Here is a 26,536-nt window from a genome sequence, read left to right as displayed (position 1 = left end):
ACTTCTGGTCAGTGATCACCCTAAATGCAGTGGCATTTAGACCTAAATGTATTTTGAATGTACAGTGTTGGATAAATCTACATGACATTTTTGTGTCTTGGTGTTTGTATTGATAATTTGAAAATGATAGTAGTAGTGATCTCTGGAGCTAGATAGATGGCTTATCAGTTAAGAACGCTTGTTGTTCTTGCAGAGGACCCAGGTTCTGTTCCCAGTACCCACTTGGTTGCTAACCACCTTCTGTAACTCCACTTTTAGGCGGCTTGATGCCCTCTTCCAGCCTCTGCACAGAGAAAACACCCATATACATAAAAATAAGTTTTTAATTTAAAAAGTGTTACCTACCTTATCAGGTTGCCTCTGATGAGTGAATTAATCCTCATTAAACATTTAGACCATCAATAACCATATCAGAACTGGTTATTGATCATTTGCAACCATGGGTTTTCTATGGTTACAGAATTAATGAAAGCATTCTGCATGTTCTCATTGACTTTGTGGAATTAACAGTAGAACAAATCACAGGTATTATTACATGTCTATTGTGTATCTCACATTTTTGTGCTAGTAAAATTTGTAGTAATTTGGGTAGTGACAACCACAGTATTTTGTTATTTTTAAATAGTCATTGCTGGGTAACACTGCTGTCACTTTTGTCTCTCAGACTTATGGATGAATTTCTAGCATATGGATGGTGTCTGGATTTAGCTTGTAACAGATGCTGTTGGTATCATACGCAGATCTCCTTTACTGGGCCAGTGCATCCATCTCCCAGCTGCTGTGGCATTGCCCGCTAATGATGCACACCTGTACCCTTCTCCAGAGGACCACTCTTGGCTGACAGCAACTGCTCCAGCCACATATAAGTCTGAGATTTAGTCCCAGTCCCTTCCAGGTACCCAGGGTTGGCTCGCAGCCAATAACTATATGGAGATATTCTGGCCTCTGAACTGGATATCTTATGTGATTCAGTTCAGGCTAAGAATTCATTGGAGGATCAAGCTGGAGTGAGATATCTGAAGTCAGATCTTTACCAAGTTTCTTCCCCCATCTAGCTGACTCATTTCACCCCTGATTTCTTTCTCTTGGCAGCATTGTTCCTATAGTCACATGTGCTAGAAGGGCCATTTCAGGCTGTGCTGTTAGGGAACCTCACCTCAGATGTGGGTAATCTCAGTTACTGTGCTATTTTATTGGTACCCCTCACTTACACAATGAATTTCACATCTCAGATAATCTAGGGTTTAAATCTCCTTGCTCTTTGTTTTTTGTTTTTTGTTTCAATCCTTTCTAATGTATATCAACACTGGTCATATCCCTCCTGTTTACTTATTTAACCATTTGTCATCAAATGCCCTTGATGCTTATATGTCCCTGGGTTCATCAGTATCTTGTAATGATGACTTATCCTATGTTTTAGTGCTTAATAGATGTTAGCTACCTTCTCACATGTATTTTTAATTTCTGTGCCTTGCTCTAAATGAGCACCTTAATATTGCCGGTACTGTTACTAGAGCCTCTAGAGTTCCTATTTCTCATGGAAAATAGCAGCTGCTCAGTTTTACCAATGATGGGTTGGCTTGACAGGGAAAGCAGAGGCCAGACTGTCTTCTACTTCAGAATACCCTCACCCTGGTGGGAGCTGCTAATATGATATCGTTGAATACAGAGTTGGGAAAAAATATGCATACGCAGCTCTTTCGAATCTATCCTGCATTGTTTAGGTCCCTTATATGTAACAAGTATGTCATACATGGAAGCTAACTGTTCAATGCATTACTAAAACATAGTTATCAATTGGTTAGGATTGGATGATATGCCACAGACTAGTAAATAACTTATCTAATTCTTGTTATATAACTAACTACATCTCTTTTGTTCACTACGGATATATACACAGAGAAGCCCATCATATTCACAAAACAAAGAAATAAAAGGAGTCACTGTGTAATGGGAGTTGCCTATGCCCTTAATGGGCAAACTGTCTACTAACACAATTCAACGAGAAATACCAAGAGTGACAAGACTTGTCTTCTCAAGAGTCTCTTCTTAGCACCTTGTCTCATCGATACCAATAGTGCACTTAATTGCTTTTTCTTTCTCCTCATGAGTAGTAAACCCAAGTGGATTTACACATATATAGAAAGCCAAGATTTTAGTGGTTCACAAATTTCAGTATTTTGACATAAAAAGTTATTATGCTAATAACTCTCTATGTGGAGTTAAACAAGACTGCTCAGTTCTGTCTCAGTCCAATTTCTGTTGCTACAACAAAATACAGACTGGGCAATTTCTAACGAAAAGAAATTTAGTGTAGGTCTGGAGGCAGGGAAGTCCCAGGTTGAAGCTTTGCATCTGGTGAGGGTCGCACTGTGCCTTGATGTGGCAGCAGACGTCAGTGGTCAGAGAAACTGAACAACAAAGTGTGGCTGTCTGTTCTTCCTGTCATAAAGCTATGTCCCATAATGGGGCTTTTCCTTGTATCTCTAGCCTGATTACCTCCAAGTAGCATCAACAGAAAATTAAAGGCCTACATTTCCATCATGTGAACACTTGGGGAGTATTTCTTGCATAGCATTATTCTATTAAAAACTACCACCAAACTTACAGAAATGGGATAGTAAGATGCTGTGTAAATGTGTAGGTCCCATTGCTCTCTGAGTTTGGTTGTCACTCTGTTGGTGGAGAGTGTAGTTCATTTAGGGCTGACAACGTCTAAAAAGATTCTTTTGACTTTAATAAAAGAGGTGTTATCCTGGTTGATTCTCACTTACTTTGCTAGAAAAACATGAAGAACAATTGAAATGTCTGTGTTCTGCTTCACAGCTGTATCTACCTATCAGTATGATGTCTTTGCCAACATGTTTGTGACTTTTAGATTCCTAGTTTACTCTGTACCAGACTTTAACACTCACTTTTGAAAAGATACATTGTTTTCCAGTAGGAATTGCTATTGGGGCATTTTTAAGTGGATGATAACTATTTAAAATAGAAATTTGTTTCCTTTGACAGGAGCTGATAACATCCGGAAATACTGGAGCCGCTACTACCAAGGATCTCAAGGAGTAATATTCGTCTTAGACAGTGCCTCTTCAGAGGACGATTTAGAAACGGCTAGAAATGAGCTTCACTCAGCTCTTCAACACCCACAGTTATGCACTTTACCCTTTTTAATATTGGCCAATCATCAAGACAAGCCGGCAGCTCGCTCAGTACAAGAGGTACGCATGTCTCATTAGTGTTATACTTCCTTCTGCTTGGTTTGTTTGGTCGTTTGTTGAAATGATGCCGCCATGTTGGAATCAAAGAAGACACATAATTATGGACTTGAGGGACATGTGTTTTTACGTGAAATCGTCATTATCATGGGATACAGAATTCTCATTATCGTATTTATATACCTAACCTTGCTTGAAAACCACAAATTCTTTTTTAACCAGAAGACATGCCTGGGTATTTTCTTTTTTATTTTGAAGAGGCAAAGGCCTAGTTAATAACATTTTAATTTCACTCTCTAACTTGATACCTTCTCCGCCACCATTGTCCCTTTAACCAGACATTACATGGTCTCAAATATCAGGTTCTTGCCCCTCTGAAATACTTGCTGTTGGTTGAAAAACCAGTGTCTTTGTCTTGCAAATTCCGTACCACCAAATTAAATATATTTTAATAAGGCTCTACTCTTCCCTTTCCTCACCTAATTGCATTTCTTATCTTGTTTCTTTCCTTTGAAAGTGTGAGCTATTCTGGGCAAACATTATCACTATGAGCCAACTTTGTCGTTTCTAGTACTAATGGAATTGAACCTCCTGTTGTATTCCTTTGCACCTGTACTTTACAGGGTGTATTTTCTCCTCTCCCTCAGAAAATTGTAATGATTGATAGGAATGAATGATGTTAGCCTTCAATCTGAGAAAGTAGATAAGGAAGCAAGAGCATAGTGTGATCTCACTCCAACCTTTCCTCAATTTAGTGTGGACCCATAGCTAATACTTTGTTCTTGTGTCTGGCTTCTCAACAAATTGTTCTAAGTGCACAGGATTAATTAGGGTGATTTATTTTAATTTTACAGTATCAAATGGAGGAGGGCCTATGTATGAATAGTTTTATTTGCTTACAAAAAAAAACAGTGAAACACAGCGATTCATTACTCAGCCTCCTTCAGCATTCAAGACTTACTACTTTGTCACTTTATATGTACTGGAAAATATATTTGATAGTAAGTAAAAAAAAATAACATCCAGGTAGTGATGGCACACGACTTTAATCCCAGAACTCAGAAGTCAGAGGCAGGTAGATCTCTGAGTTTAAAGTCAGCCTGGTCTATAGAATGAGTTCCAAGACAGCCAGGGCTATGCAGAGAAACCCTGTCTCAAAAAACGAACGGGACACACACACACACACACACACACACACACACACACACACACACACACACACACACACACACACACGATGGAGGGGGATGGACAAGACTGGACAGACAAAGACAGACATACACATACAGAGAGAGAGAGAGAGAGAGAGAGAGAGAGAGAGAGAGAGAGAGAGAGAGAGAGAGAGAGAGAGAGAGACGTAGATTGTCACCATGCAGATATCCTGCACTGCACTGAGATTCTGGTGCCTCCTGGGCTTGCTCGTAGCACTCTGGTCCATGCGTTAGTCGTGAGGCTTTCTATCTGTAGAAGGAGTATACACGAATGCAGTGATGACTTGTTACCAGCGCTACATTTGTTTGAGCTATGAGGTGCTTTACTCAAAGAATGTCATTCTCACAGATGATATGGAAGCTAAGTGTTATTATACAATACAGATAGATGATGTCGTTATGTACATGTAAAAGATATGTATGATATGCTAGAATAATGTAGAGATAGATATAAGTACCATCCAAACCTTGAATCACTTGAATTGAGTTAGATGTAGCTGACAGTAACTTTTCTTTAGACTTTTAAAGAAACTTTTTCTTAGACCTCAGATAACCAAGACAAAAATGTTTTTTAAGGATTTATTTTTATTATTTTCAGCTATGGGGCAGAGGGTATGTGAATGTGGGTGCAAATGACCTTGGAGGCTACAGGCATCAGATTCCCTGGGAACCGAACTTGCATCCTCTAGGAGAGTGGTACATGCTCTTAACTACTGGACCATCTCTCCAGCCCCAACAGATACATTCTTTAAACTGAATACGTGACCCACGGCAGCCCTCTCTAGGAGTCAGAGACTCACAATGAATGAAAGAAGCTTCTAGCAATTGATTGCTTCTGAGTAGTCCTTGTGTCTATTAACTGGCTATTTCATCCTTTAAAAAAAAAGCAGAATATTCCTTTGTGATTCAGTAACTGATGTCTGTACATGTGGAATAGCCATAAGTATTATTTGGACACAATCCCAAATTTGTGCATACTAGACTTCATGAGAACTTCATTTTCCTTCCCAGTTGTATCAACTTTAAATTACTTTTCCTGGAATGTTTTACTTGTGAATACAATTTATACAATACCAGTTTGAAGATGTTTTTAGGTAAAGCGCTTTGCCTTGTCGTATCAATATATACCATACAGGTGCATGTTAACAGCATTTACTAGTATTTTCTGGGGAAGGGGGAAATTCCAGGGTAGACCTCAAAGTTTGCATTAGCACAATGAAGTGCTTGCTCACCCTGGTTTCGGTTTGACTGAGAAAAGGGGAGCATCCCATCTTTCTCTTGATGACAAAGAGGCTACTCTATATCGTGTGTTTATATAATGCCCGGTTGAAAGAGTCTCAGGAACGTCTTAAGAATTAAATCAATACCTTATTGTTCACATAAAAACGGAGTTGTGAAACTGAATCTTCCATGTTGAATAAACAATACCCTCAAACTGGTTGGGAACAGCAGGCCTGGGTAGGAAATTAGAAGGCAAACAGAGTCCCATGTTACTTGAACTATGTTTTAGTCATATATTTAGATATAGTTTTAGATATGGTCATCTTTTTGCTAGTCTTCCTTTGGTTAAGACACCGTGTGCCCTGTGTCTTCCAGCTTTACAAATGTTTTGCCTGTCTATGCCTATTAGTTTATGTGTAAGTTGGGATGCTTTTAAGTGTTAAAAAAGATGGTATTTTACCTTGCAAAGTATCTGTGACTTTTAAGGGAGAATTTCTACTCAAAAATCAAGGAAGATTCCTTCAGTTTAACAGGAAACACTAACAATGTGACACAGTTAAGAAAAAGCAGTGTGCACTTAGGCTTGGCGATTCCTATCTTCCTGAAAACTATTGTATTTTATGTTTTCTGTGGGAAATGTGCCAGGATTTGTCCTGTCACTTGAGTAAAATTTAAGAATTTGCTTGTTTGTTAAGATAGCTGTTAACTCAAAAGTGGATGGAAGCCAGTGATACTTGGAGGAGAAAGGTGACTGGTCGCTTGAACTCCAACGAGATAATAATCATCAGGAAGTTAAATATTTTAGTCTTATATGTGCACGTTGCTGTCTGTATGGAGCACAGAATTAAGAAAGGAAGACAATGGTTAAAATTGCTCCATAACCCACAAGTGGGCAGCGTGCCCAGCTATCTGCTGACCTTTGAGAAACAAGTGGGATCTTGTAGGTAGCATATCTTCCCTTCCTCAAGTATACCTACCTGGTCGTGATTTGACCAACTCACCAGAATTTTAAGGTTTTGTATCTTGAGAATTGCTAGTAGAAGCATACATTGTTTTTTAACAAAGTAAGACAAAAACACCATAAGAAAATACTGGGTGAAAGAACACCCTATGAGCTGTTGGAAAGGCCAAGCAATTCTTATACCAGATGTTTGTTGTGTTCACTCTAGGGAGATGTGGTTACTGCAGTTTTCCAGGATATATTCATATCATCTCTTTTTCTCTATGGAAAACATACTAGAAAAAGCTATGCTTATGCCAAGTGGCCCACTTGATAGATTAGGAGAAAATCTGGTCTAATTTAAATGGTAAAGCTATAAAATGAGAACTCTTCAGAGTAAATAGTTTGGCTTTTTATTTGTATTGAATTGTAATTGTATCTAATTTGTTTTACAACTCCCTTTGGAGAGCATACTTCAGTTCTGAAGTTACTAAGTAGATCAGGAGTATTTTATGAGAAGTTAAGTTGATATAATACCCAATAAATGTAATCCTATTTTCCCTCTACACAGTTTCTGACTGCCATTCTTTTACTTCCTGGCTTTTTAAATCTTATTTTCGTTTTTATTGGCTTTACCAGGCCATATAAAATGACCCATTTTGTTAACATGGAACTAACAGTCCTTATTTTTAGCAATTTGATTTGACTTGATGTTTATAGGTTATCCTTATTTCAAAAGTACCTAACTTTTTCAGAAATGCTACATTAAAAATGCATTATTGATTATTTTTATAATTGCAAATATTAATTGAAAAATACAAACACTATGAAACAGGTTTTTGAAGCAGAATTTATAAGGCCCAGTGACTTGATTAGTTTCATGCTTCATTAATTATAGCTTGGAAAAATCCAGGTTCTAAATTAGAGTGTCAATATTACATTTAAAAATTGTGATTACATTGTCTACTAATTTTGATGCAGTGTTATATTTGAAAATAATAGAGTAGGAATGTGAGAGGAGTCTTTACAACTACTTTTGTAAATACCAACTTGGGAATACATGCATTCAGAGTTTCTCAACTCTGTAGGGTTTTCACTTTATAGACAGTATTTGTCTTCTGGAAGAAGGATATGTGTGTTTTACGGTACTTAACCATCACTCTTAATTGTAATTCCAGTTTATATAGTCATGTCATGTCCATTTTTCCCTTTCTTTAATATATGTCAACAAATAATGCACCTCTAGTTTGCATTTTTTATTTAGTCTTGTTATTTCTCAACTATAGGCTTGTCTCGAAATGAGGACAAATCTTTTATTAGAAAATGCCCAGCACTGTGAAATTTACATAAAGCACCTAGTGTGACGGAATGTCATTTTCTGTGTATGGAGGAAAATGTTTTCATTGGGAAGTGTACTATATTTAAAGTCTACAGAGTTCTCCATGTATCTTGACCTGCCTCTTGGCAGCATTTTAGAATGCTTATTTGATTTCACATACAGCAGTGTACATACCTATGGTGTGAGCAGTTTGGAAACTCCCTTATGGGACATATACTTACTCTAAAATGATATAAGAGATAGAGATAATTTTGTCCATTCCTTACAGATGTACTCCACACTGTTACAATTAAATTTTTGGAGATAATGACAGGGCTTTGGAGTCCATTCTCCACTGAATGACTCAGTTATTTCTTAAAAATATTTCTTGACCTATAAGAAAAGCTGAGTTAGCAATCACCTCATTAGTTGCAAAAACATCATCATAAAAAGTACATTTTAAAGAGCAACTTTTAAGCTGAGAGTACTTCAAGTTTCTATATGCATTGCTTGACAAAAGAAGTTAACTCCTTGCTGTCATCATTCTTCCTGGTTACCGGTGATCTACTAGGTAATGAGAGTGTCCCATGTCTACTGCGAGCTAATAAAACCCTGACTCCCTAACAAACCTGTCATTTCAGAAAGGGATATTTTTACCTAGGAAATTATAGATGGGACAGGAAAGAAACATCTTTTGAGCGTATGTTCAAAAAAAAAATCTCTATTTTCTCCCTTTCCTCGGTGTTGGCAAGTCTTCACCTCATGTAAAGCGGGAAACCCTGGGAAGCTCTGCAAAGACTATTTATCGCTGCCCGTGTCCATATACTGCTGTGTCTTGTTCTGCCTTAGCCGGTGCAGAGGCCCCGCACACTTCCGTAGTTCGCCCTTAGCTTCCTGCCTACCTGCCACAGCTTATCCTTCTGCTGCCCCGGTTTGAACCTGTTCTCCCTGCAAACCATAAAGAACCAACTCCCTCCCTGTTCCATGCGGTCCTTGGGCATACCATTTTCTAACTTCTCTGGAATCGAGTGAAGTCCTTGGATCTTATATGCTCTGTGCCTTGTAACTGAATTTCTCTTTCTCCTGCTCAACTTGCCTCTCAGTATCCCCATTTTCTCAGGAAAATTACCTCAAGATTGACATCATATCAGAACATCTTCCTCAGTGGCCGTGGCCACTTACTTAGGTGCGCATTCCTGACACCTGTTAGCAGCCTGGTCTCATTCAGACAATAATATTAAAATGACTTGCCAACACCTGAAATTTGTAAGCCCCTTGAAGGACAGATTATGGCGTGTTTGTGTCTCTGCGCCATGTTGTGGTTTGAAAGAATGGCTACCTCTGGATTCTCTCCCTCATGCCTCCTGCTGGCCCTGTGCTGCCTTCTTTATCCAGATTGCTGGGAGCTATCCTTATTTTTTCCAACTCATCCATTCCCAAACTGGAGGAATACAAAAGCGTTGGGTTTTCCTGGGCTCCAAACCTGCCGTTTGAATTTGCTGAGCACCATATGGGCAGTGAATCCTCAGCACTCTGCCCACGTTAAGGTTTTTACAGCTTGCAAATGATTGATTGTATGTACTTTCACTTGTGTTTGTTTAACAGTGTCCCTTTTTACTGTTTTCTTCCCCAAATCCTCATGGAAAGCAGCACATTTTCTGACCAAATAATAATCTTTTAATTCGTTTTAAAGTAATTATTTTAACCAGGGTAAGCTTGTTTCATTTACAAGTGTCAGGCATTTTTTTTGTTTATATTTCTCATGTGAAGAACAGTACATATGAAATTCTGAGAGAATATAGTTGAGATGGTTTTAAAGTCAGTACAATTTAACGAAAACAATTTTAGTCTTTAATAAAATCATTTCTTCCTTTGGTGAAGCTTTTGAAAAATTATTTTTCATATATATTCATACAGTTTTAACTAAAAATCATAGCTATGAATTAGAGACCTATTTTATGAAACAGTATTTGCTTCTTGTCTTTTCAGAGCAATATGGATTTAAACAATTAAAAAGATAACATTACCCTTCTATCTATATTTTAACTTTGTATTCTGTAAAACTTAGTATTTCATTAATTATTATTCATTAGAGGCAGTAAGTTATTTTTGAGACAGAAATTTATAGTGCCATTTAGAGAGAGCACTTAGTCTTTATTTATTTATTTATTTCATTTGTAAAAGAAAAATCAGTCACAGTCTATAGCTAACAAAGTTAATAAAACATTTGTCGAGTTAAATTAATTTGAAGATAGACACATAGTTAATGTCAGTAAGTTGCTTTGAAGATAAAAAGCACAATAAGCGTTAGTTATTATCATTATGATAATTATTATCATTATTATTATTACATAGTGTCTGCTTAAAAATGCCCTAAGTTTCTCTGGAATGGCTGAGCCTAACGAGAGAGGTTAATATGCTGGGTTTGGTCCAGGACTAAGGATTTGAGTCTTCATACAGTAAAGATTTTTTTCCTTCATTGGATCAAGATGTTTTTGTTCTCCCACCCCACCCCCCAATTTAGAAAACTTCCCTTAGATCTGATAACCTAGGAGTTATTTCTAACAGTTTCCTTCCTTATATAACTTCTTAAAGTATTGTCTAGATGTTTTTAAGAATCTTGAAAGTTCATGATTAATCTCTCTTCTTGTCTCTTATTAACTAGTAACTATTTCTAAGTTGAAAAGAGCTCAAATTGTAATTTTTATTTTAAAAAATAGAGCATGAACCATAGGAATGAATTATGGAAATTTCACTAGTCATTATTTTTTTTAAAAATTAGAGTCTTTCTTTAGGAAGTTGCAAAAATAGCTTTAGCTATAACTATGTAAGTTAATCTCATTGAGCATAACTTCAGGGAACTTCATTAGATTCTTTAGAATGAAAACCTTCAGAATTAAGAACAATCCCTTACAAGATAAATTTCTGACAAGATAACTGGGAAGATCAGCATCAGAAGTCCAGAGAAGAGAAAATACTGAAACGTTGTAGCAGGCACACACAGAAAAGTCAAATGGACTCCCAGCTTCCTAATCAATAAGGCATTAGTGACATGTCTGAAGAAGACATTCCTTAATATTATCGCAAATTAAGTAATAAAAGACCCCAAGAGAATGAAAGAAAAGGTGGCTGGAGCCACTGAATTACAATTGACAACCTAAAGGCAGTTGAAGAACCAATTGCTGAAGTGATTGCAAAGCTATTCATATTGTGCAGCAGACAGAGCACACCAGAAAGCTGGGACAATGCCTTCCGTTCAGCAATATTGCTTCAAAAGAATGGAAAGCAGGGAACGGGAAGAGCCACTGACCCCGAGACCAATTTCCAGGCAGCTGCACAAACTATATACTGTAATTAAAGGTTTTGACCAGTAATCACGGCAAAGCCAGACCACAGAAAGTCTGGGGAGCCGGCAAAGTTTATAATGAGGCCGGCATCCTTCACTACAGCATGGAAAAAGCAGGTAAGAAAACAGTCCACTTCTGGCCATGACTGAGAGCACTCTGCTGTGTTTGCTCAAATATAAAAATCACATGTGCATGGCCTCTTACTTCTAAGAACAAAAACATGAAATAAAAAGATTACTTGCTTTCACTTCTGTGACTTGGAGGGGGTGCTTTCCCTTGCCACCTAAGTTCTTTACCTATGAGTTACACCTGCGTGGACAAAAACAGTGAACTCCGTGCCTGCAGTTTCACTGATAATAGACTGAGTATAACTTAGCCATGAGCATTCTGGCTGTGCACACAGACACCGATAGTGAGTACTGGTTTGTCTACAGGACCTCCTCACTTCCATGTACTAGAATCTACAATCTCTTGCTTTTTTCCCCCTCTCTTCATAATGTCCCTTTCTTTATAATTCTGTATCTGAGCCACAGTGTCTTAATAAAACATTCATATAACAACCAACCATAGATATTTATGTTAAGGAAATTGATCTAGTAGTTTCAAACAAAGATATAATGCATGCTTTTAATACCAGTGTGAGGTTGTTCTATGAAGTCGGATGAAAAATAGCTTCTCATTTTGAAAGGCCTACATGTTTTTCATCTGGCTGATTCCATCATCATCTTTGCTATGTTTTGATACCATGTTATCCAACAATAAAGTCACAATTACCTTCCTTATTAGAAATTGCAGTGTCTAAATTTATAGGCATATAAATCTTTTACCCAAAAATTTTAGATATTTCCTACTACACAGTTACAATGGGGAAATTTTAAGGATTTTGTTTTTATTTATGTTTGTAATTTAACTAATTTGGGTAGTAGATTCAGCTGTGCTAAGCCCAGTGGAGAGACGACCTCAGTTCATGTTATACCTGAAATACTGTATAGATAACTGTTGGACAGGATGTTGTTCCATCAGATATCTGGGATCACGTTCATAGATGTGAACATAAGCCAACTGAGACATATGGGAAGACGGCTCTGTATACGAGCTGTGAAATAATTTAGAGGTTGCGTGGAAGCATATAATTTTAACATTTAGATTTCATCAAATATTTATTTTTAAAGTTATGACTAATAATTTGTCAAGCCAGAACAAGGGTCTGTTAAGAGGAGCCAGGTGGAAAATCTGGATAACTTGTACACACTTTGGACAGGGGGACAAAGAAACAAAATGAGACCGACTTGCTGAGGCAGTCTTGGGGAACAGCAGAGAGGAGAATTACAATTCTTAGCTGTTCTGTAAGAGCAAGATGTTCTCTCCCCAGGCGTTAGCATACCACATTAACAAAACGATTGAGTAGTCACTACAGGATGCATAAAGACAAACCAGGAAAGGTCTCAGAGATGGAGACGTCGCTTCCATGCCCTCTGTGGTGTCTTTGATACCATCACCGTTACTCTGTAAGAGAAATGTTTGTACCCTGATTTTTAATAACGTGAGAATACACTCTGAAGAAAGTACATCTTCCTCTCTTTCATATTCAAAGATTTCCATTTTAATTCTACAGTATTTTCATTTATACTAATACTTGTACATTTTGTTGGATAACTCTAAAATTTGAATTATTTAAATAGATAACCAAAGACTGATTATTATAAATGTGAGATGCCAAGTTACCATGTTTTTATGCTGATGTTTTTGTTTTAGTTAGATTTCTGTTTGGGCATCTTAATATAATTTGGTTGTTTTGTTTTTTTAATTAGGTAACTGGCTTTTTCCATGACTTTTACATTAATTAAGGCCAGTTTTATGTGTGTGTGAAAGGGGGAAATGGGCAAATGGGCTTTCAGGTAAACCATGAGGTGGCCAGTTTGCTTGAGCAATGACTTATTACTAAGATTTTTTTTTCTGGTTGGTTGATTGATTTTTAATTAAAGTTTATTTTATTTCATGTGTTTGAGTGGTTTGCTGTCTTATGAGCACTGCGCATTTGCCTAGTGCCCACAGAGACCAGAAGAGGGCGCTAGATCTCCAGCCACCATGTGGGTGCTGGGAACTGAATCCATGCCTTGTGCTACAGCAGGAAATGTTTTTAACCGCTGAGTCATTTCCCCAGCCCCATGTTGTTGTTGTTGTTTTTTAATTTTTTTTGTTGATTTCTTTTAATTTTATCTTGTTATCTTACCAGAACCCCTTTGTTTTCTTTCCTTCTTTTTCTCTCCTCATTTTTTGAAAGAGTGTTTCTCTGTGTAGCCTTGACTGTCATGAAATTCACTCTTTAGACCCAGCTGGCCTCAAACTAATAGAGATCTGCCTGCCTCTGCCACTTGAGTGCTGGTTAAAAGGAGTGTGCCACCACTACCCAGCTGTTTTCTTATTATGAAGATTTCTCTATCCTATGAGGTTTTTGGAGGTAAGAAAATGCAATATTTTTATGATTCCAAGTGTAATGGAATCCCTTTCATAATTAATCCAAGTAACAGAGACACAGAAAGGAAAGATGATTTTGGTTAATTTATACTGACCATGGCTATGAGTCCATGGATTGTTTTTGGTAAAACACTCAGTATGATTCTATAATTTTGCAGCTTCATACATTAAAGTGAGATGCGAAGATCCTAATAACTTTTTATTAGTAGTAGTTAGTTGACTGCACTCTAGGCTGTGTGGTATAACTTTTTTTTTTCATGTGTGTGAGCATATAATTCTTTAGCCATTGTAATGCTCAACCGGAAGAAAACATACTATTAAACATCATCAAAGCTGGGCATTAATGTTCATGCCTTTAATCTCCACACCAAGAGGTGTAGGCAGGTGGATCTCTGTGAGTTTGTGGCCATTTTGGTCTATTAGTGAGTTCTAGGCCAATCAGGATTATGTAGTGAGACCTTGAATCAAAGAAAATAAAAGTATCCTATTTTTAAGCTGTTAGAGAAAGAGATGTGGCTATAATTCCTAGATTTATTTTCATGATGGTTTGTGTCAGAAAACTCCTGAAATTGAAATTTATTTACAGATTTCAAAGTTTTAAAACGTAATTGCATTTGAGGTAACTTAATCCATTTCTCTATCAATTAAGTTCCTGTAGAAAATATATGTCTTTTCATTTGGATTTCCATGGAATATTATGTAATCTGTTTTTTTAAATCATAAAATCTCAAGGAGGACAGACAAATGCAGAGTGGTTTTCTTTTCATGTGTTCTGCTTAGCTTTCATCTGCAACTCTGTCTTCAGTAAAGCAATTTGGTTACTAATTTTTTATGTTAAAAGGTTGAAAACAGCAAACTCCTGGAATTTTGCTTAACAACAAAATGAAATGCCGACTGTGTATTAATATAATTATCTTAAAGGCATGGATACAGTGAGATATGGTCAGTTCAAGTTATTACGATTGATCCTTGGTTACCAAAGCTTGGGGTTTAAGCAGCTTATTGAATCACATGAGTGAGCTTAGACAAGCATTACTCTCTTAAGTTTTCAGGAAAGATTCACATGTGATTATATGAAGCTGTGAATCTCAGGCAGTGAGACTTCAGTTCTAAAGGTTCAGACATACAGAGGAGTACAGGAAGTAACCTAAGAGCACACTTCCCTGTCCATCATGTGGACTTGGCAAATGATAACATTTACTCCGAGTACTAAGGTCTTTTCTGTTCAGAAACAGACCATAAAGGATGACTTGGAAGCTCATGCTTTTGCTCTCTCTCCTGTTTTCTTCCCATCCTCACTTCTAGAGCTATCTTGAAGCTCTTAAATATCTTACCTAGCACACCTTGTCATGGTTCACCACCTAGAAATGTTTCTAAGTTAGTGCAAGCGGTTTCAGTGATAGATAACAACTGTGAGGTATAACACAGACTTTTTTTTTTTATCAAAACAAATGAGTAATGTGCTTTAATATACTTTCAAGTTATATGTCTGAAGGTATGTATATGGAATATGCACGTCCTGGTTCATCCATTTTTAGTGGTCTGTGTATTTTAGGACATGACCCTCCTCTGCAGTGTTTATGTATGCATTCTCTTAGTGATAAAATTTCAGCTGTTTCTTAGTTTTTCCGTTCATGAACAAAGATGCTCTGAATAGCTTTGAATGTGTGTACTTGTCTATACATGCCAGTGTTTCCCAAGTAAAATTGCCTCTGTGAAACTGAAGTTACTGGGATCTAGGAGAAAGCATTGTGCCTAATGGATATCTGTCTTTGGGTTTGGAGAAGACTAATGATGAGACTAAGAAATCAGGCTCACGATTGAAGTCTTTCCTACTGAGCAGGTGAGTAATTGCAGGCAGACCTTGAATTTGTTCATCTGTAAAATGGGATAGTCCCAGACCCTGCTTTGTAGTAAGGAACAAGGCTTAATGAAGGACTTCACACGGTGCCCCTGTCTTCCCTGCTCCTGACATGCCAGTTCTTTTTCCCCGGGGTCTTTAACTCTGAACTGTGCCTCCTGTGGGGCCATGCCTCAGGAGTGTTCCTCACAATCACAGAAGGGAAACAGAAAGATGTCCAGGTTAGGCACCCCTCTTACATAGACTTAGGAGTGTTCCCAAAGACGGCATTCCAAATACAAGGAAGGAAGGTTGCTCAGCAAAGAACAGAAAAGTGAAAACTTTATACAACTTGTAATTTTTGTCAGAGTACAACATATTTGTTTTACTTTTACTCGGGCATATAATTAATAGTATTCTCTCCATTTTCACCATTAGGCAATAAAATGTGCTTTTTCTCTGAGAAAGAAACCAGAAAAATAACATCCTGTGATTTTTCTCACTTGTGAAATTTGATAGTAACTTTTGTTGTAGCTGGTCATTCTGCTCGGTTTCTAGAGGCCATGTTTGCAGTTCTCTTAAAGTATCTTCTCCCCAGAACTGCAAAAAGCCAGTGTAAAATGTGTCCCTTTGAGAGGGCAAGAAATGATGGTGGCAGTGGCAGAGGTGCGGGCCACCTGCAGAGGTTGATGGCCTCCCTGAGGCCCAGAGAGCTGCCTTTCACGGCCTGTGATTGACAGCCCGCTTGTTTCTTTGAAGGTCCAAGAGGGTGCTGGGATTATTTTAGAGTGTATGTGGCACCAGTTCTTTCAGATTTAAATAGAATCTCCTCCAGCATTAAAGGTGGATTACTTTGTATTACTTTTATTGCTTTTCAAGTGTTTTTGGAAACATGGAAGAATCCTCCTAAAAACTGTATTTACTGGAGTGTGCTTTTTTTGAGGGGGGGCGGGATTTTAGGAATTTGTCGTAGAGTTTTTAAAAGTCTAAAGTTTAACAGCTGATGGGACCTGATTAAAGCAAATTACTTTGTTACAACTGAAAACAGGGCGTGTGTGTGTGTGTGTGTGTGTGTGTGTGAGAGAGAGAGAGAGAGAGAGAGAGAGAGAGAGAGAGAGAGAGAGAGAGAGAGAGAGAGAGAGAGAGAGAGAGAGAGCCCATCCTATCTCTATATTCCTGCTAATAAATCAGACCTGGGTGCAGTTAACAAAAAGGAGGGTGTGCTTTTTCCCCCTTCGTTCTCGGTTTCTTTTGATCATTGATCTGGGTGACCCCACGCTCGGGGTTTTTTCTTCATTTGACATGGACAGATTTTTGAAGTATAGCTCTCCTTTGGGAACCCCGGGTAGTTCCACTTGACTAACCTGTGATCTAATGAGCAGTAATGCAGGGCTACAGTGGCCATTTTGTGTGCTTTGACTCAGATGGCTAGACAGAGTGCGGCCGATAAGCATGTCTGCGGAGCAAGGGGCTGCAGGGGGATGCAGCAGTGTGAGAAAGACTTGTTAGCCACATTAGTGTGCCTGATTTACTTCACAACAGGTCAGCAGAGGCCAACAGCGGGGCTGTCCTCAAATTGCAAAGTTGAAGACCCTGGTATTAGAAAGCTTTCAGATCTCTGAAATCCCAAATTAATTCCATTAATTCCCAAGTTGGTTTTCACTCGCCTCTCAATTGCAGCAAAGAGCACCATCATTTTCTCCCATCTTGCATCTGTTTTATAAAATAATTATGTGACCCTCGAGTCTTTTGGTGCTACAGTTTTTAAGCATCCTGTCATGCTTGGCCTGTTTTGTAGCAAGCTTGAATGTTAAAGAAGCCAAACCACACGAGGTTGCTGCACTCTGTTCTGTGTTCAGCCCTTAATGAGGAGCCCATCATCCCCATTTGGAAATGGCCTAAGAGTGCATCTAGGGATTTGTATCTCCCTGTAGCTCTTAACTGCTCCCATCTACACAGAGGAGTGCTGCTGTGTGGTTTGCTTGTCTTGCTTCTTGAATACAGTGAATCAGGCCCAATTAGGGTGTGAAATCCTCCTCCTTCTAGCTCACACCGAAGTATTTTGCATCTTATCATTATTTATACCTTTTTAGTGAAAGAGAATAGAGTCCTTAGCAAAACTAATGTCATTTCTGTAATTATGGGCCTAAGGATGACCCTACATCTAAGACTTTTCTTTCTCCATATCCAGAAGGGCTTCAGGATCTTTATACTACAAAAGAGAAACAAAACCTTACAGTTGCTGATTATACTGTTACTATCTCCCTACCTTATGTATAAGACTAGCCAATGCGATCCTTCTCCTGCTGGCATTAAAGAGTATCTGCAAGTGCAGGCTTTTGTTTGAATTAAATATGTACACATACATGGATGATACTTGTGCTTATTTGTGTCTATGTATGTATATGTATATATGTATACATATGGGATGTAAAACATTGTATGTGAGATAAATATAGAAGCCAAGGAAAACAGTATGTCACTGACTAGTGTGGCTGTTTGGTCAAGCTTCATGCTTAGTGCTAATGTGAGTGGTACAATGTATGTAAGATAAAGTACTTCCTTTGTGTCATAAGGCTGTCCGAAATAGATTGGCCTGCTCTTACAGTCCTAATTTGGGGGTTTGGACAATCTTAAACAGAAAACAGCAGGAGAGAGAAAAAAAGGGCCAGAGCTTGCCTTCTCAAGGGTCAGCGTGCACCTGCCATGCCAGGTTCCCAAGAGGTGGGGCCAGGTCTGCCTGGATTATTACAACTTACTCAAAGATGGAAACTGCATGGGCTCAGAATTTTAACCCTGCATTTGTGTTTTTAAACTTGCATTATATATTTAATAAAAGCATGCCTGTATTTATCTATTGACTGATACCCTCTAAACATTTACTGTGTACCTATCACTGTGGAAAAAGGTACAAAGGAAGGCAGGAGTACCCATTCCTCAAGTCACCTGCATGGAACAGGTAGTTATGCCTTACGAGTAGAGCCGTTAGAAATCATACAGAGAGTACTATGGGGACACAGAGGGACCAAAGTTAATAGGAATTCGTGTGTAGACAGCAGGAAGCACACTTCACACACATCACATCATCTCCTTTGCTCTGCTCAGAAGTATGCTTTTATTTCTACATCTATTTTATAATGAAGACCCTAAGATCCATAGAAATGTAGTAATTAATTATGCAAGATCCAACTACTGACCTAAATCCAGGCCTTTGGATTTCAAATCATAGGCTTTTTAAAGCTTCAGTACAACAGTCTCATATCATTGAATTTTTAAAAAATAAAAATATTTTATTAATTTGATTTCTGAAGTATAATTTAATTTTCTCTTTTGACTTTGAAGTCTTGAATCAAATGTTTTCTCTTTGGATGTGTCTTGCTACTTGGACAGATCCCAGCTGCCAATTTACAGATGGGCCCTTTTTTCTAAATGAGCTCAATGGAAATGAGTGTAATATATTGAAGAAACTAAGCCAAATGAGTTTTATATACTGTGAAACAGAGTGGCTATTGTGTTCCAGTGCTGCGGGGAAGTCTGCAGATTTGGGCTTAACTCACTGTTGTGTCCATCTTTGTTTTTAGAAATAACACAAGACTGCATTGGAGAGCTAGTGACACCTCAAGCCATTGCTGTAAACACCCACTTCCTCCTTGAATGCTCTAGCAGTAACCCGCCCTCCAGCAGCTCTGACTCATTCACTCCTGTGGTCATTCATCAATGTAACAAACTCTAGACAGTGACGGCCAAGTGGGAAAGGGTCTTTGAGGTTTGAAGCAGCAACTTAAGAAACACTATGGAGACAAAACTGCATGCCACTCTCTTTGGTACTAGTCTCTCTAAAGAGAACTACAAGCTTTCTAATACAGGGCTCAAGTGGGAAACAACTATCATAGTTTTTTTTTAAGGTAACACTTGCGTTTTGGGGTGCTTTATTAAATAGCCCCTGGCAGCAAGGTAACATGATGAAGGAAAGGTGGGCTGGACTGTAGAGCAGCTTACCAACTTTTCTATAGGATGTTCCCAGCTCTCTGGCTAAAGAACAGGGCATTGCCAAATATCTCTTAGCTCACGGCAGAATTTTGAGTTTGGATTTCATGCCACGGTTGATTTCTTTCAACCCTATGGTGATTCCATGTCTTTCTTCCAAAAACAGTTGCTCCTTTTAAGAAGACTGTTTTCTGCTACAAGAGAGCAAGTTTTCACTGAACAGAAATTTTTGTTTTGGTTATTGCTGTATTCTAGGTGTCATGAATATTCCATATACAAAGTGGGTACTCATTAATCACTTGTTTAACAACTCCATCCACTGCCTTTGATGGACCACAATAAGCTGTGTCTAGTGTGGAGTACCAAGTAATTCAGACTGTGTCCTGACTGGGGACTTCTCAAAATAGTTTGCTTCATTCCAGGTGACAGTAGTTCATATCTAGAGATGGAAAAAAATAAACCATTGAGATAACAACAGTGAATTGATATAGCACTTCTAAAACACATTAAATACCTTGTTGAGATGTTTAAGTGAAAGTATTAGTATTTAAATCTCCGTCTGGACTACATACCACAGTACTTCACTGTTGTAATTACTGGTGTTTTACCTTTGTGTAGTCTACATTTTTTTAATATGTTGGATTTTAGATGAGCATTTTTATGTTACTCTTGAATTTCAAATATTTAATATTATAGTCTTATCCATACCCTATATATTTCTTGGCATGCTTGTATTAATAGAACTTTTGACCCCACCCCCTTCAGAAATGGAAGAACACTTATGTATTTAAAGTCAAATGGTTATCACGATGCAGTCTAAATTTCCCAGCAATGGTGAACTCACTTGAATAGAATACTGATACTTGGGAGGCAGTGATAATCTAAAGTTATTTTTTTATGTTTTCATGGATTGCTTTCATATTTAGGAAGGAGTTCAAGTGGGGCTGGAGAGATAGCTCAGCTTATAAGAGCAATTGTTGCTCTTGCAGAGGACAGGGGTTAAATTCCCAGCACCTACATGGAGGCTTACAACCATCTAATTCCCTTTTCTGACCTTCACAGGTACCAGACACACATGGTGAACAGATACACATGCAGGCAACACATTCGTACCCATAAAAACAAATCTTAAAAAAGAAATTTTCTTTTAAAAGGCGCTCAAATGAGTAGACACTGTTGAGAAGCAAGCCCCAATGTTGTGGAGACCCTCATACATGTCTTTTGCTCTGACATTATTGCTTTAGAACAGTGGTTCTCAACCTTCCTATTGCTGTGACCCTTAATACAATTCCTCATGCTGTATGACCCCCAGCCATAAAATTTTTTGTTGCTACTTCATAACTGTAATTTTGCTACTGTTATGAATTGTAATGTAAATATCTGATATGTAACCCACCCAACAGGACTTCCAATCCACAGGTTGAAAACCACTATTTTAGAATATCCACCAAAATACAAGCCGTATCTATGTTTGTGAGAAAGATAGCTCTCAAGTAGAGAGATGATGAATGAATGCCATAGTGTGTGCCAGGAGAATAGCAGGCTTCATTATATCTTAACCCCAGGGCCAGATACTGACTGGATTTTCTCATTTTATGTTAGGTCACATTTGAGGTACCTGGTTTGCCTCTGAGAGCCCATCCCTATCTGGCCCTGGAGTTTAGCTCTGGAGAATTCACCTTAGAAAAGAACATATTCCCTGGACCAGACTTCCATGAGCATTCTCTCTCAGTGATTACCAAGAACACACGTAGGCATCTTTCTTGACAGTGAAGAACTACATCAGAAACATCAAAGTATAACCTGTGATTGTCTGCTACACATCCTTTATACTTCCTTTATGTGTCTACATGCAAATGTACCTGTGATGGTAAGCACCTATTACAGTACTGTAAGACTTCCGAAAGATGCTCTGAAAGTGTATGAATCCTGCTTTCCAAGCAGAGACACTTGAAAGTCATGATGTTTGGCACTATAAGAAAAGCAATGTATGTTGTAATGATAAAACTTAGAGCTTCATTCCTGTTGATGGAAGATTTGACAGAACAAAGAAAATCTTCCAGAGGAGGGTTAGATCTAAGACATAGGGGTCCCTCTGAAACTGCCTACTCAGAGGAAACCTACTGAGGCTTAGTGCCTCTGTAGCATGAGGACTGAAAGGCAGAAGACATGGAGTTGAGGGACATAAAAGGAAAAATGCAGGCATAAGCGGTCGATAGACTTTGTACCCTAGGTCATCTTGAGATGGATAATGTTTATTCATTTTCTCTGTGGAAATGGTCTCATAGGTTCTGGCATGAGCTATACACATTGTATGGTTTTTACCTTTTATTTTTCTATTTTATATGTGTATTGTGGTATTGGAGGTTAAGCCCCATGCCTTATGCATGCTAGGCAAGTAGCCAAGCATTCTACCACAAAGTTGTATTCTTAGGAAATTGATCCTTTTTTATTGTAAGTTACACAGTTTGTGCTTCATCAGCTATTTAATTATGAATTCAGGAATGTGTCTATCTATGTACACTTAACTTTATTCAGTATTCATATTGCACCTCCTTTATAGCCGTTGTAAATAGTGTGTCGTCTTAGGATGGTGCATCTTCATCATTGAAGGATCTGCAAAAGAACTGTGAAGCCTGATGTCCTGATTCCAGGAAGGTTTTGGATCTCACTTTATGTATAGACAATATACTATGTAGAGCACTACAAAGGCACTCCCACTTGAAGTCTGCTGCAGCCCCAAAGGCTCTGGCCTATACATATATAGAGTCACAGGTTAGTGTGATTTTTTAACAGAAGTTTCAGTTCTCACCCATTAGCCATATGTAAGCAGCTAGAGGCTGGGAGGGAGAGGAATGTGCGGAAATGTGTCTGACTTGGGATGTCTTGTTTTCCAGAATCCCTGCCAGGGGTTGGCAAGCCCAGAAAGGCAGAGGCTGGCACCAATCCATCGTCTATGGCCTACCCATCAGACGCCTGTTCTAGAGGCGTGACCTGGATTCCCTAGCTGGACCAGAAGGGCCTCATTGCCCTCCGATCTTTTCTGTTTTCCTCCCATCTCCTCATCTCAAGCCTTGCTCAGCCATTAAGTTAAAAAAAAAAATGGTCCTGAGAACTGTGCCAAAAAGTGTCTACGTTTCCTCTGTGGCATGAGTACAACTGTCAGTTGATGTGTGGACACACCACCTGGGGACCAGTCAGCTTCCTGTAGCAGATGGAGTTTTGCTGGTCCAGAAGACCCACAACTGGGTTGCTAGAACAGATGCTCTGCAGTCCATCTCTGGGTGTGTTTCCCTTATCCGGCTGGTGGCCCACCTTTCTTCACTCATATATATAGATGGCCAGAGCCACACCACAGTGTAGCTTCCAAGTATCAAGTGTCTCTCCTGACCTCATGCATGTTGACAAGTGTCCATCTCTTCGTAGTATGAAAAGTACAGTCTCTTTGGACACAAAGCTGTGTGTAACTATGGAATGTGAAGAGTGGTATTGAAAAACACAGGCAATATAGGCTAGAAAAACATTTATGTTAGTGTTTGCCAAAAGGTTGTTTGGCTAGTCTCCGGAGTGTTGACACTTTAATTACTCCCCCCAACCCCCTCAATAGCACAGTTTGGATTTGAATGTATTGTTGGTAGATAGCCCTACAGAAAAGTAGTACCGTTTAGGCTTACAAAGTGTACAAGGAAAAAAGCTTCCCCTGTGGTTGGATACATATTCCCATTTTATTGCTAATAATTGAAGAAATGTGAAAGTGGATCCCTCTGATTTCCAACCCAGTACTTAAAATTTTTAGAGGAAATTTAATCTAGTGAAACTCTTGTGTTTCACATAAGAAAGCACCAGTGTTTCCAGCCGTACCTCTCAGCTCTGAAACAGATGCCTCGTGAGTTTGGAGAAGGGAGCATCATGGCGGCCCACTCTCTGTCTGCTTGCAGCCTGGGTGGTGGTACTGCTCCCATGTCTTGCTGCATTGATATTCCCAGCATCGTGTTCTTAATTTGATTAAGAAGGCCTGTGACTTGACTTTTCTCAACACCCTGAAGATGTCATAATTTCCCCTTGTTTTCATCCTTTCCTTTTTCCCTGTGAAATATTGAAAAAGCAAAACACAAAACAAAATCTAAGACATTAAAATGTATTGGACATGCTGGGTGATGGCATATGCCTTTAATCCCAGCATTTGGGTGGTAGTGGCAGGAGATCTCTATATGAGTTCGCCAGTCTGATTTACAGAGTGAGTTCACAGGACAACCAAGGCTACACAGAGAAACCCTGACTCAAAAGACAAAAACAGAAACCAAAGTATTGAACATATATACATGTAGTTTGAAGACTGGTATTAAAGCAAATGGCCATGTCTCCACCACATATTAAGAGTAAGATCACCAGGCCAACAAGATGTCTTAGCAGGTAAAGGTATTTGCTACCAGATCATAACCTGAGTTCAGTCTCCAGGAGCCACCTGTTGTTCTGCACCCTCCACATGCACACCAGGTACGCACATGCATGTAGCATGCAGCAGGCAGGAGGGTGGGTGAGTAGATGCTAGATAGACCGTGCGAAGGCATCCAGACCACAACCAGCACTTTGTCCATCTTTATCTGTTAGAGATTCCTCCATGATTGTTTCTGGTACTGTGCTTCACTCTTTTTTGTTGTAGAATATTATTTATAGTACAGTGTATCTCTCCATTCTGGTGCTAATGGATATTGGGAACTGGGTATTGTTTGATTATTGTAAGCACTGTTGCTAAGAACATTTCTGAGTAACTCTGACAAATTCATAACGCCATTTCTCACTCAGTAAAATGCAGAATATGCAAAGCCAATTAGGAACTTCTGAGACACTTGTCTGAAGTAGGTAAGAATTTCCTTTTGTGCACGTGGTGATGGTTGGTATTAGTCACCTTTTAAATTTTTAACCAGATTTTGTGCCTAGTGTGACATTTTATGACTGATTTTTTGATAAATATTATAAGCTTGTATTTTATATTGACTTTTACAGCTAATAAGCTTGCTAGATCCCTGTGATTTACTGTACATCAAGTGGTGACTTCATTGCAAAGGGAAGTTTCCTTCTTTCCTCTTCTGTCTTACTCTTGTTTTTCTCATCTTCCTACATTAACTGGTTTCTCTAGGAGGGCTTACAGTGGTGCTAGTGACCAGGTCCTCCTTTCTCTTTGTAGCTGGTAAGAGTAGTCATCCTATGGGGTCTTTACTTACTTCATAGATGCCTTTAGTCTAGTGGCAGGTAAGGAGTTTTTAATTTTGTTTTTTTGTTTGTTTGTTTTTATAATAGATGTTCTTTTGTATTGTGAAGTAGAAATTTATATAATTATCAGGAGGATTATATGGTTCCCCTTATTAATAATAACTTATTAATGTGATAGATTTTTATTGCCTAATATTTAATCACCTTTACATAGTATGAGCTGTGATGACTAAAGATAAACTGTCAGAAATTCTCTACCCTTAATTAACACAGTCTAATTAGAGAGACAAAGCTTCGTTACTGGGGCTGTGAATTCAGTCGTGGGTTATAGTGGGCTGTGCCAGCTTCCCAAAGACAGTGTGGGAAGGAAAAGGAAAAGTTCTTTTGAAATTTGCTTAACCAGATTGAGGGCATTTTGAGATGCTGACAGCTTCAGGTAGTCATTGTCCATAGGGTCCTGCTCCTTGTGAACGGTGTGTCTTTTGGAAGTACTTAACATTTGATCACACAGTGCTCTCCAGGAGTCTCTGTGTCCTCAGGAAATGACCACGCCTTTTATAGGTCATTATTCCCAACCTGAAGTTGCTGCTAATACTATCTTGGGGTTGATTTTTCCTTAGTAAGTGACTTGATTCTTCAAGTTATTGGACAAGAGCATTATTTAAGAACACTTTGATTCTACAGACATTCACAGGGCCCCTCCAGTTTCAGGAACACAGGGCCAGATTCTCCTGTCAGTAATCACACAGGCTCTCAGGAAGCTGACTGTCCACTTGGGAGCTAGAATTACATCATAACTGTGAGGCTCACAGTGGCCTTGTACAAGAATTGATGAAAACCCACACTCCTTTTTGCAAACACAATGGGTTTGCCGGTGCAGCTTTGACAACGTTGCTGAAACATTTTCACGGTAGGCAGTGGAACAACGATTGAAAGAATATGGGTGTTCCGTCCTCCACCATGCGCTTGAGCACGCGTACACACACACACACACAAACACACACACACACGCGCGCGCGCGCGCGTACACACACGCGCACAATACTGATTAGTTGCATTTAAAGTACTTAGTATTCACTGGTCTTTCTGCCTTCTCCTAAGGGATGTTTGTAAATACCCCTGCTCACACCCTGTGCCATTTCACTCTTGGATAGCTGTCTGAGCTCCAACTGTCCCACATGACCTATCCGGTCCATGTTTCATCACAGCTTTTTCCTGGCAGTTCCTAGGTTATACATTATTTTGTCTCTCCTCTTGGTCTTTTTATGTCCATATCCATTATCTCTACGTCTTTATCTCCCCCTGTGCTTTTTTTTATAGCAGTTATGATAATTGGCAGAGTACCCTGCTATCCTCATGAGAAATTTTTAGTGTATGCATCACATTTCTATGGCTGTATGACCAATCGAATCATGACCAAAATGGTATCACAATTCTGCTCATTACTATTTTGAGCCATTTAGTTCCACTCTATTATCTATAACTGTGGTAGTGGTAACTCCTGGCTTCTTCCTTCCTAGCCTTTTGAAAGTGTGCAGTGCCAACAGAAACAAGTCACATGCTTGTGTTTTAGCAGAATACTTTTTAGTAATACTTTTAGTAAATACGGTTGTGGTCTAGCACCTCTGCCATTCCTTATAGCTGTCCAAACCAGGGTACCACTTCCTGAAATTGGGAATTCGGAAATCCAACCAAGCATACTTTGGGGTTATTGCTGATGACAAGATCTGGCACTATGGATTTCTAAATTTGCTTACTTCCG

The 26,536-nt window shown here is 38.7% G+C and overlaps 1 protein-coding gene across 3 annotated transcripts in view; it reads left to right on the top strand.

Moving 5' to 3' along the window:
* Arl15 (ADP ribosylation factor like GTPase 15) overlaps positions 1-26,536 on the top strand; it is a 354,022-nt gene that overhangs the window by 168,173 nt on the left and 159,313 nt on the right. For all 3 annotated transcript variants that reach the window (XM_040729069.1, XM_040729070.1, XM_040729071.1), the window contains exon 4: positions 3,013-3,221. In XM_040729069.1, the coding sequence (XP_040585003.1) occupies positions 3,013-3,221 (209 nt within the window). The remainder of the gene's footprint in view (positions 1-3,012; positions 3,222-26,536) is intronic.

This window comes from Mesocricetus auratus, unplaced genomic scaffold (genome assembly GCF_017639785.1).
Source record: "Mesocricetus auratus isolate SY011 unplaced genomic scaffold, BCM_Maur_2.0 Super-Scaffold_100020, whole genome shotgun sequence".
Lineage (NCBI taxonomy): Eukaryota > Metazoa > Chordata > Mammalia > Rodentia > Cricetidae > Mesocricetus > Mesocricetus auratus.
The sequence above is the reverse complement of the archived record's forward strand: the minus strand, read 5'-3'. Positions and strand labels throughout refer to the sequence as shown.